Consider the following 12,287-nt stretch of genomic DNA (forward strand, 5'->3'; position numbering starts at 1 on the left):
ATGGTGGAGATTTTGGAATTTCCCTACGCAAGGCCAAGAACTGGATTCGATGATCCTTGTGGGTCCCTTCCAATTTAGGATGTTCTATGGTATTTACAACAATATATTTCAGCCTTTGAATTCTCTTCCCAAGACATGTTTGGGTAAAAACCAACAGGAGTTTTCTTCTCAAGCCCAAATTATTTCTGAAAATAATACCCTTAATCTTCCTGGCCATTGGAGTTAGGTTGCCTCTAGATAGATAATGTGTTTCAACACTGGAGATGATAAGAAATGCAGGTTTCAGTCTGTCCAAGATCTCCATGACAGTAGATGAAGAGAGCGTAAGGCAGTGAAATTAACACTCACTGGAAATATGGAAGCAGATTTCCATATTGAAAAAATTCACTTTGAGTGTATTATTTAAGAAAATCAGTCAAGAAGAGAGGATTTTTTTTTTTACACAAGTAATAAAAAAAATGCACTTTCTCAAGAAATTGACTATGCAGGAAATTTCTTTGTCATTCCTATACTGACACCTATACTGACTTTGGCCATCAGTGCTTTCTGCTTCAAAGGTTTTCTGAGTTCAAGGGCATGATACAGAATTTAAACACAGAATTTAAACATTCAGGATTGAACATCCACTACCTTTAGGGGGAGTGAAGAACTGAAATATCACTGGCCACCTTTGTTAAAGGGATTTATATAGTTATTATGTCTCACAGGGAACAGCAAATCCTGACTTTGATCAAATTTTCTCCTTGTTTAGCTCTCTGTTGTGAAAATCTCCTTGTCTCCTGAAAGGATACCTGAGTGGTGATCTAAGGTGCAGCTCTGTGCTGTTCACAGACTGGATAAAAGCCATTTCCTCCTGCTGCTGTGCATTCCCAAGGCCAGAACTTCCCACCAGGATTTCATCACCAGGTTGCCAATCAACAGGTTCCTGGAGAATTAATCGTGTGTCACCAGCATTAGCTGATGATTTCAAGTGTGTGAAAACTACTTTGGGCATCCAGCCTGAAAAGAACAAGGAAAAAAAAGTTTAAAAACCAAGTCAATCAACTTTAAAAAACAAACAAACAAACAAAGAGGAGTAGCATGCTCCTGGGTCAAGACTGGGTAGGACAGGGCTCAGTGCAACCTAATTAATTAATGGGAGATGTCCCTGTTGCTCACAGTGGGGTGGAATGAGATGGGTCTTTAAGGTTCCTTCCAACCAAAACCATTCAATGATTCTGTGAAATCTGTTTATAATAAGCCCCAGCAATGAAAAATCTTGCCCTATAACCCTCCTTTCTTCACTTAGTGAAGTTTGCTTTAACTTTTGACATTTCCTTTTCCAGATTGGTCCAGTGAGGTCCAACATATTGAACACCACCAAGAGAGAGCATGTAACTCACACACCCACCTTTAGAATACTTTTCCTTCCCTCCCTTGCAATAGATCATCATTTACCTTTAGCCCACACCAAGTTACTGTCCTCCCTGGTCGTACTGAAGGAAAATAATAATAGCAGAAACCACTGAATGTGGAAGTTGCATCCAATAAATCATTTTTCAAATTATTTTAAGCAGACTTCTCTGTTCATATCTTGTTTTACTTTCTTGTTCCTATTACTCCAGTGTCTTCATTACTTATATTCTAGTGTCCCAACTTATTCCTTAATGAAGATGGAAGAAAGAAGTAGCACCTCCAAGACAATAAATTCACAGCAGAATCACAGAAGAATCAAATCTTTATACTCTTTTATCTTGAAGCATACATGAGCACCTGCTGTGCTCAATATGCTCAATGTGCTCTGTGTGTCAATGATGGGCATCTAAACCTGAGATGCTTCTGTATCATTACATTTTCTTAAATCAAACTTGAAATTTTGCAACTTCCAGCTAAGAAAATTTCCCAGACATCCTTCATTTAAGGTATTTCAATTCATGTTACAAACTGTTTTGGGAGGCATCAATCAGATCTCCTGCTGTTCAGCTCAGTGAGGCACATCTGGAGTGCTGTGTCCAGTTCTGGGCTCCTCAGGACAAGAGAGACATGGAGCTCCTGGAGTGTGTCCAGTGCTGGGTGGCAAAGATGATGGAGGGACTGGAGCATCTCCCTGCCCAGGAAAGGCTGAGGGAGCTGGGGCTGTTCAGCCTGGAGAGGAGATCCTGAGAGGGAACCTCATCCCTGGGTGTCCCTGTGTGCAGGGAGGGTCAGAGCAGGGCCCAGGCTCTGCTCCAGGGGCCCAGCAATGGCACCAGAGGAACGGGCAGGAACTGATCCCAGCAAGTTCCACCTGGACAGGAGGCAGAACTTCTTTATGAGCAGTGACCTGAATTGATTGTCCAGACAGGGGTCAGAGTCTCCCTCACTGGAGATATTCCAGAATGATCTGGACACAACCCTGTGCCCTGAGCTCTGGGATGACCCTTCTGGAGCTGGGAGGTGGGTCCAGGTGACCCACTGTGGTCCCTCCCAACCTGACCCATCCTGAGATTCTGTGAAACCAGTACAGAAGCTGAAATGCAGTGGGACCCATAGGATACTGTAGGTGCCAATGGATCCAGACTGGAATGATTCTGTAGTGGCCCCCAGAACACGTGGACCCTGCATCCCCAGCACGTACACCATTCACCCTACAGTTCTGCCTCTATAGGGCCAAGCTGTTTTCTAATGCAGACGTAGCCAAAACCCACCTTCCACCATTCCCAGGCACAGACATCAAAGACCTCATCCTCAATACAACTCAAAAAAACCCTCTTAGTATCATCCTGTGTGTGTTCTTTTACCAGCAGCACTCTCTTCATCTTTATTCATTTACCTTCTTCCACTGAGCGATTCTCGTGAATTTTTAGGACTGGCATAAAAGCCAACGACTGGCAGCAGCCATCTGCACGTGGAGCACTGCACAATTTCTCTCCAGCCCTGGACATTTTGTTTATGGTGTTGATTTGTGTGCCTGTGTTAATGTGTGCTCTCGTGCATCTGTGTCCAGACACACAGCTGACCCCCGTGGAGTTCATCTGTCACACACACTCTACAGCAGCTCTGCTGGGCAGCAACTCTTGTCACTGAGGAGTGGAAAACACCACTCTGCATTCAAAAATATGCTCCAATGGAAATGCCTTTTATCAGGTTTTTTTCCACTTTTGAGCTCCAACTCAAAAGATTTTAAGGAAAATGTTCTCAATTGTTTGGGTTTTTTTCTTCTAGAAGAATATTCAAGGCATCCAAACATTCCCCCATTTCCTTTATTTCCTTTTTCTTGTTTTCACCTCTTGCTGTGTTCAGGTCCCTGTCTCCCCTTCCACAGTTTGTTGTACCTTTTTTCCTGATGATCTAGGTGGGGTGGGATATTTCTCTGCATGTTCAAAATGTACTTCCATTTTCCAGTAAGTTCAGTATTTTCTTCTTAGGGAAAGCCAAACCAAACCAAACCAATCATCAAACAAAGTCTAGTAGATTCCACTTTCATAGAATCATAAAATCATTAAGATTAAAAAACTTCTGTGAGGCCATCAAGTCCAACCATTATCTCAGCTCTTCCATGCCTACCACCAAACCATGTCCCTAAGCACCACATTTATCCATTTCCTTGCTTCCCATTTATATTCCCACATACAACACCAACAGGTCAGAATCTCCTCCACTTCCAGCAGCACAAGTGACACACAAGATATGGTCAGTGACAGCTTCCTGGTGTCAATGAGGGACCATAACTGAGGCTTCTTTGCTTTAATTATAATATATTCCCCTTGAAAACAAACTCTATTTTGGATAAAACATGCAAAGTTCATAAAATAATCTTGTTGGGCTGTGCAACAGGTAAATAAATTACCTGTTTGAGGGGAAAATGTTTAAGAGGCTAACAGCTGCGGTATATTTAAATTATTTCTTCTCCCAAAATGTACTGCAAGCAGAAACACACCAAATGCTGAAAAATAGATGAATCTGTATAACTCCTTAATTATTGAACTCATTTTTAATAATTAACTAAGCACGAGTTGGAAAAAAAAACAAAAAACACATCTTGAGATCTAAAGCAGAAGTGACTTCATGTTAAAGGTACAGGACAGAGCCTTCAGACACAAAAAGCTGTTGCAGGCAATACCAGAATTGAACACTTTACTAAATGGCTTAACAGAACACCCTTAAATATGGAGCAGAGCAGAATGGTGCAGCCTAGAAATGCAAGGGACTTGAAAATTAATTCCAAATGAATTAATCACAAATGTTAAGATCAGAACATCTTGGCATCAGGACTCTGGTTATGCTTCCTGTTAAAAGCATAATGTGAAGTTGCAGTCTTGTACGGACCTGGTAAAATTATTAAGAATGAGACAATTCTGATAACTATAATGCCACTCCTGAGGAAAAACAGTATAAATTTAATTTCTTATGGCCTCTAACACAAAACATTTGTGGGATGATATGTCATTTATTTATCTGGTTTCACCCAGTCCTAAGCAGTGATAGGATACCAAAAGCTACAGGTAGGACTAGGAGAAATGGCTTTAAACATGAGAGGAGAGATTTAGATTTGATATTAGGAAGAAATTCTCAATTCAGAGGATGGGGAGACCCTGCACAGGGTGCCCAGAGAAGCTGTGGCTGCCCCTGGATCCCTGGAAGTGTCCAAGGCCAGGCTGGACAGGGCTTGGAGCAACCTGGGATAGTGGAAGGTGTCACCTGAGCCACCTCCAGCTCTGTGCCAGGACACCATGAGGTGTAGATATATATATATATCTTGGTTACTTTTTATTACCAATCCTCCTCCCTCCAGGCAACAACTTTTCAGAAAACAACTCTCCTTTTAACTGAGACTGATCCATTAAATTCCAGCCTGTCTTCAGTCTCCAATAGTCACAGCCTGCCCACTTCTATTCCTGTCGAAAGGAATTTCTGCCTTTTGTATATTTCTATTTGGTTACATTAATTCCACTTTAATTCTGTGAGGGTCTAAGAATTTACATGACAAGATGACAAGTTGCTTTCTTGGAAAATAGATGTCCCTGACCTGAAAACAAGACTTTTTAGAGTACATGTTGTTATCTAACTTTAGACACCCAGGGAATCTCCTAAACCAAGCCTGACAGCAAGCAGTGCTGAGACATCCAGAGTCAGGCAGAGCTGGAGAATAGGATTTATACATGGGAGTGTTGGTACAAACTGGAATCTTTTAATCGGTTTTAAGGGAACTGGCTCCAGCCCCAAGCCTGTCATGGGTCTGTTGGTCTTTCTCCCAATTTTTTTTTTAATTCTGTTTTTTGTCATGGGGCAGCAGGGTTTGAACCCTTCTCCTCTGACACACAGGACCTTGCTGCATCTCATCTTCGCTTCTATTTACCACAAATTAATTAACTCAGTTGTGAACACAACGTTGTTTGTGGTGTTGACAAACAATTAAGCTCTTTTACACCTTCTGACTGTTTATTGGCATTTTAAAGTTGAGGTAATGAGATTTCTTTATTCCACAAAAGGAATTTATGAGAACTGCAGGGCTCAGACACAAAATCTACTTACTGGGAATGTGCAAATTACACTGCAGATAATCTGTCAACCTGTTGTAGCTATACTGTAAATCTTTAGTGTAAATGAGAACAGGAGCTTTCAATTTCCAGGAACAAAGTGAAAAGAAAGCTGTTTTCCTATCCTCACCAGGAAAAAGAAACAACAACAACAACAACAAAAACTACAAAAAAAACCTAAAAAACTTTCCAAGAGACGTTCATAATATAATTCAATGGATTGCAACTGTTTTTTGTGTTTTTTTGAAGAATATAAAAAACCTCTCACCTATGACAGGGAGTTGAAACTAGAAGTCCAAACTTCTCATCCTTTCTCCTATCTAGGATGGAAATCAACTCTGAATTTGCTGCTGGGTGTTCTCTTCCTCCAGCCAATAACCTGGGTTTTGTTGGCACCAGAATTGTAAGCAGTATTTTGATGTTATATTTGAAAGTTTGAAGGAATAAATTATTTAATACCTAATGTGCCTCCATATTTGTAACAACCCACAGACCTGCACCCTGTCAGGAATCACAATGTAATATATTAGCTATGGTCTTTTTATCTATTCTATTCTATTCTATTCTATTCTATTCTATTCTATTCTATTCTATTCTATTCTATTCTATTCTATTCTATTCTATTCTATTCTATTCTATTCCATTCCATTCCATTCCATCCCATAGTCTGTATTGTATTATATTGTATTAATATTTTTACTACCTGTATTTATCTTTATTATTTAATATATATTAGTATCCATCTCTCTGTCCCCTTTGTATCATGTTTTTCTCATTAATATGAGCACTAACACACAAATCAGCTGAATTAAGCTTAAATCAAAGATAATAGATGCATTTCTGTTAGAAAGAAGGGCAAACTGTGAAAGACACAGCAGCTTGCCCTGAACCCAACTATTTTTTTTTCCCCCATCTGGTAGGTCTTTAAAATCTAATGGTCATCTCATATTTGTGAACAAGAAAGTGAAGGCACAAGTCATTGTACATTAGTTACTCCATGGGAAGTGCCTAAGTGCAGTTTCTTACCCCTGGTGAACACGAGGGGATTCAAGGCAGCTCAGCCTTCTGTTCCAGAGCCATCTGCTTTAATGCATCATGTTAAAGTCAAGGTCTTGGAAAGGAAAAACTCTCTCACAGGAGGCAAAAAAACTCCTGCAACCCCCACACAGAATAGCTGGCACCTAAGGAAAACCAACCTATGGCAGCAAGCTCAGGTGTGAAAAATAACATTTACTGAATAGATGCATTTCAGTACAGTAAAAAAAATCGTTTCTTGAACAAATCTCTGCACCCTATCTTGAATCCCCCTGCTCCAGGTTTTTTTTTTCCCTATTTTTTTCCCCTGGGAAAATTTTCTTTTTAATATGTGTGTAAAGCAGAACAAATTCTCTCATGTTGTCTATGATCTCTTAATCTCAAACTCAGCACAGATACATAACACTGCCTAATGGAGGCAAAGCAAGAGGCATTTGATTAAATGTTTGATCTCTGGAGGAATTCACAGGCTTTGTAGAGCACAGTGCACAGCTCACAAATATTTTCTGTTTTATTATTGATTAAAAGTAATTAAAATTAATAATTGGTTCAACTGATAAAAAATACTTTTTTTTCCTGAGATAACCCTGAAAAAGTATCAGATTGATTTTGCTGCAAAGAAATCTGGGATAGAAGTCATGCAGATTTACCTCTAAAATGTAATTTTCTCCATTGCAAATGCAGGGACATTATTTGCAGCAGAGCTAGCCATGATTTTAGAGCATTGAAGTGACTGCTGACACCTCTGTCGAAATTATCTTGATTATAAATAAGTTATTAAACCAAAACTCTCAGGACATTGTTTTTTTCTTTACCACACACCTTTCATAGTTTGGACAAGGTGAATGCAGCATTTTTTTTAATCAGAAGTGTAACATCTTCCATCTAACTGAGGGGATACATATTACCAGTCAAAATTCAGGGAACAGGCTCACGGAATCACAAGGTTTTGTGTTGGAAGAGCCCTTAAAGATCATCCAGTTCCAACCCCCTGCCATGGGAGGGACACCTTCCACCAGAATGAGCTGCTCACAGCTCATGTTCTTCCCCACCAGTGTGCTGACACGAAGTTTTAGATAAATGCCTGACAAAACTGAGGTCTTTTTTAGAAAGAGTCACTGTCTGTTTCGAGGAGACACAATGGGACAATGAGATCACCTACACAGGACTGCTGAAAATAGAAAAGACCTTTAAAATTTTTCAGTGTGTGGCAGTATCTCAGCCAGGCTGGGAGAGCTGGGGGTGTTCACCTGGAGAAAAGAAGGATCCAGGGAGAGCTCAGAGCCCCTTCCAGAGCCTAAAGGGGCTCCAGGAGAGCTGGAGAGGGACTGGGGACAAGGGATGGAGGGACAGGACAAGAATAAATGGTCTTAAGCTGAAGGAGGGTGGGTTTATACAGGATATTGGGTAGAAACTCTTCCCTGTGAAGGTGGGGAAGCCCTGGCACAGGGTGCCCAGAGAAGCTGTGGCTGCCCCTGGATTCCCTGGAAGTGTCCAAGGCCAGGCTGGACAGGGCTTGGAGCAGCCTGGGATAGTGGGAGGTGTCCTTGCCCATGGCAGGGGGTGGGACTGAATGGTCTTTAAAGTCTCTTCCAACCCAAACCATTCTGTGATTCCATGACAGGAGTGTTAGGACCACAAGATCAGCTGTCACAAGGACAGGCTGGGTGTTCTTTGTTTTGATGCAGCATCTCCATCCAGCTCCTGCCCCACTCAGCATCCACTGGTGTCTCCAGTTTCCCTGGGAAGGACAAAGGCACAAGAACAACCAAGGCCACCATGCTGAACTTCTCTCCTGAAGCTTGTCAGGAGAGTTTCCCAGGGAATAGAGGGCGAAAGGAGCTGGAGACAGTGATAAATTTCCCTTCTGAACAATCAATAAAACTCTCCCAGCCCTGCTCAGGCCCCTACTGCGGGTGCAAGGGCCATAATTACATTGTCAAAAAGTGGAGCTGCCCTGGCTGACTGAAACCCCCTCTCCAAGTGACGGTGACTGACAGGCAGTTTATGGGTGGCACGCTCTGACTGGCAGGGGAGTTGGCTAAAGCCAAAGGCAACAGTGAAATTTCCCAGTCTGCTACAACTACCGGAGCAAAGGACTGCCACTCATGAGGGAATTGTGGGAAACCCTTAGTCATATTAACATATCAAAGTGAGGAGCTGACAGCGCTTACTAAACAATCTGAACTCAGACAGAGCTGCAGAGCATCCCCCAACATTCCCAGCCTGGAAGGGAAAAGGAATTAAAATGCTCTCGGTTCTGTCTTTGCCAAGACAGCCAAGAATTTGGAAACCTGCTTATTTAATGATTTTGATCTGAGATAACATATATATTCGTGTATATAAATGTATCTCACAAATTTATATTGCAGAGCATGTCAGCCTCTTTCACATATGTATGTATGAAAGGGGCTGTCATGCTCCACAATTTGTTCTATACCACAGACCAGACTGATGCTAAATTGAAGACAGAACAGCAGATTTTTTTTCCCTGTGTAAGCAATATGAACCCAGTAAAAGATCCCACTACTTTCTGTCATGTTTTCTAGTAGGCTTCTACTGCTTCAATGTTAAATTGCAGATTACATGGTTTGAATGAAAAATAATTGCAGCCATGCACTGGGGCTGTGTGTTATGCAGAGCTTAAAAGTGACTCCATAGCTACTCTGGATCTGTTGAATAAGAAATTGAAATGACTTCTTGAATAAGAATTGGTTTAGAATAATAATAATAATAGAATAAGAGATGGCCTTGTTCAGCCTGGAGAAGAGAAGGATCCAGGGAGAGCTCAGAGCCCCTTCCAGTGCCTAAAGGGGCTCCAGGAAAGCTGGAGAAGGACTGGGGACAAAGGATGGAGGGACAGGACCAGGGAAATTGTTTCAAACTGACAGAGGGAAGGGATGGATGGGATCCTTGGAGGAATTTCTTCCCTGTGAGGGTGGGGAAGCCCTGGCACAGGTTGTCCAGAGATGCTGGAGGTGCCCCATCCCTGAAGTGTTCAAGTTTGAATGGGACCCTGAGGAACCTGGGATAGTGGAAGGTGTCCCTGCTCGTGGAATGGGGGGGAATAGATGGTCTTTAACGTCCCTTCCCACAAAAGTCTTGCAATAATTCAATCATTTATAAAGAATTGAAATCAAGAGTTTTTTCCACTAAGAGTCAAGCCACTTTTGACTCTCTATATCTCCAGGTAATACTTGGATTGCAGACCTCATCCTCTTGTTTTCCTAGGGAATGTTGACTCACTGAGTAAAATGGATAAGTTATCATTGAGAAAAGACTCAAATGTACTGATATGAATGTCTGAGTTTACTTCCCTCTGTCACATTGTCAAGGTAAGACTGCAAAATGCACTCTGCCCTGTTTATCTTCAATTTTGTGAGTGATGGAGTCACCAAGGCAGAGTTGATACAGGCTTGGAATGGAAAACAGAAGCAGCACAGGAGGCTCAGCTGCCAGAAGTTGCTACTGGCTTTTCCTACATTGCTAGAAAACAAAAAAGCAAGGAAAAGTGAAGGCTCATGCTGTAAAGTGCTTACAATCTAAGGACAAAATCCTGGCTTACAGGGGTCAAACTAAGAAGAGAAGGACACTTTAAAGTGGCAGAAGACATAGAAAGTGAAGCAGCAAAAGCTGTTATGAGGCAAATTCAAATCTCAGTACTTTCTTTAAAAAGTGAAAAAATAAAAATAAAAAAGGATGATTAACCAAATTAATCCCCTGGAAAAAGCCTCTAAGGAAAAAGCTGATTTTTGTCTCCCTTGACATCCTCAAAGACCAAGCCTTTCTGGAAGGCAAGCTTTAATCTAATGGGAATTACTGAGCTCAGGGCTGGGATAACTGTGTGAAACTCAATGGCCAGTAACAGAGAGTCGATTCAACCAAGATGCTCTAATAGCCCTCCTTCACAGAGATCCTCCAGGAAATGGGGTAGAAACGCTCTGCAATGCCACTTGACTGGAATTATTGAAGCCTTTTACAGGCAGTAAATAATTGAGCTTTGCTGTGTCTCAATGAGGGGGTCAAGAGCACCTGGCATGGTGCTGAGGTGCAGCCCCACCTCTCCTGCCCCTGCCAGGAGCTCCTTCCCCAGCCCCTGCTCATCTCTCCTGATTCAGAAAAGCATCTGTTCACTGACTCCCCTGCAAAGCCGAGCTCTCCTGACCCTGCTCAGCTCCTGTGAGCAGGCAGGATGATGGCACAGAGGCACAGCTCACTCCCTGCCTGTGCTCAGATGGTACCCTCGGTGCCTGACATCATTTTTGACCGAGAGCCACACGTCTCTGTGCTCAGACAGAAACATTTCCTCCTGCAGGGCACAGGGTGGAAGTTCAAGCCCTGCTGGAGGGTGTGAATGCCCACCTAAAGGAAAGGAGATGACACAGTCAGATGATTTTTTCTTTTTTTTTTCCTTTTTCTCCCCCTCTGTGAGACATAGAGCTTTTAAAAATAGCCCAGTAGCGAAGAGTTTGAGAAATGTGTATTGCACTAAAGTTCTGAATCATGCCGAGTTTGGACTTGAATTCCATGCCCAAACTCCTGCACCAAGTAATGGCCATTGTACACCCATATTTCATAGCCTGCAAGAAAAGCTCCATATCTAAATTCTTCTATGCCACAATATTAGAATGGTGTGGAGTTGTTGGAATGGGTCCAGAGGAGGCCATGGAGATGCTCCAAGGGCTGGAGCCCCTCTGCTCTGGAGCCAGGCTGGGAGAGCTGGGGGTGCTCACCTGGAGAAGAGAAGGATCCAGGGAGAGCTCAGAGCCCCTTGCAGAGCCTAAAGGGGCTCCAGGAGAGCTGGAGAGGGACTGGGGACAAGGCATGGAGGGACAGGACACAGGGAATGGCTTCCCACTGCCAGAGGGCAGGGATGGATGGGATATTGGGAAGGAATTGTTCCCTGTGAGAGTGGGGAGGCCCTGGCACAGGGTGCCCAGAGAAGCTGTGGCTGCCCCTGGATCCCTGGAAGTGTCCAAGGCCAGGCTGGACAGGGCTTGGAGCAACCTGGGATAGTGGAAGGTGTCCCTGCCCATGGAATGGGTGTGGGAACTAGATGGTCTTTAAGGTCTCTTCCAACCCAACCCAATCCATGATCCTATGATGACCAAAGTTTTGTCAATTTATTTTTCTTCCAAAAATGTTTTATCATGTTTTCTTTGTTGTATTTTCTGTTATTCATTTGTCCTTTGCTTTTGACAATAAAAGAAACGTACTCACCATGAATGGAAAGGGTCCCATTCCTCACTGCCAGGAATTTGACTCCATATGGAAATAACGGTGGAGAATGGAGGCTTCCATAGAGACAGATGTGTGCTTTGTGCTGGAAAGGGGCCTCAGGGGATCCCACCTGGAGCTCTCCTCCATCAGACACCAGGATGTAATGAGCATGCAGTTCTACAGGTCCTGGTCCAGTAAACAGGAGTTTGCCACCTGAAGACAAGAGAAGAACAAAATACAATCATATATTCAGTCAGTCATTCTCTCACAGTCAAAGGAACTGTAAAAAGTAGGTAAACAAGGGGGCTTGAAATAAAATTACAAAATTAAGGCTGAAATGTTATTGGATTATGTGAAATTTCCACCTTGCTCTTTATTTCTCTATATGGATTTATAATTACTTTACAGACCTGATCAATCCAGTCCATTTTTGATTCTACAACAGTCTGCATTTCTAGACTTGAGCAAGGCCAGTCAGCCTGGGCAGACTCTCCAACCACAGCTGAAGGAAGCTGTGTTTGGAAAAACCCAATT

General features: G+C 42.6%; 1 protein-coding gene across 1 annotated transcript in view; it reads right to left on the reverse strand.

Moving 5' to 3' along the window:
- Positions 1 to 12,287, reverse strand: part of PKHD1 (PKHD1 ciliary IPT domain containing fibrocystin/polyductin) — a 229,390-nt gene that overhangs the window by 131,483 nt on the left and 85,620 nt on the right. Inside the window, exons 36-37 of the mRNA XM_088162528.1 lie at positions 11,754 to 11,966; positions 792 to 999 (exon numbers count right to left, since the gene is read on the reverse strand). Of these exons, the coding sequence (XP_088018654.1) occupies positions 792 to 999; positions 11,754 to 11,966 (421 nt within the window). The remainder of the gene's footprint in view (positions 1 to 791; positions 1,000 to 11,753; positions 11,967 to 12,287) is intronic.

Source organism: Sturnus vulgaris, chromosome 3 (genome assembly GCF_052056855.1).
Source record: "Sturnus vulgaris isolate bStuVul1 chromosome 3, bStuVul1.hap1, whole genome shotgun sequence".
Lineage (NCBI taxonomy): Eukaryota > Metazoa > Chordata > Aves > Passeriformes > Sturnidae > Sturnus > Sturnus vulgaris.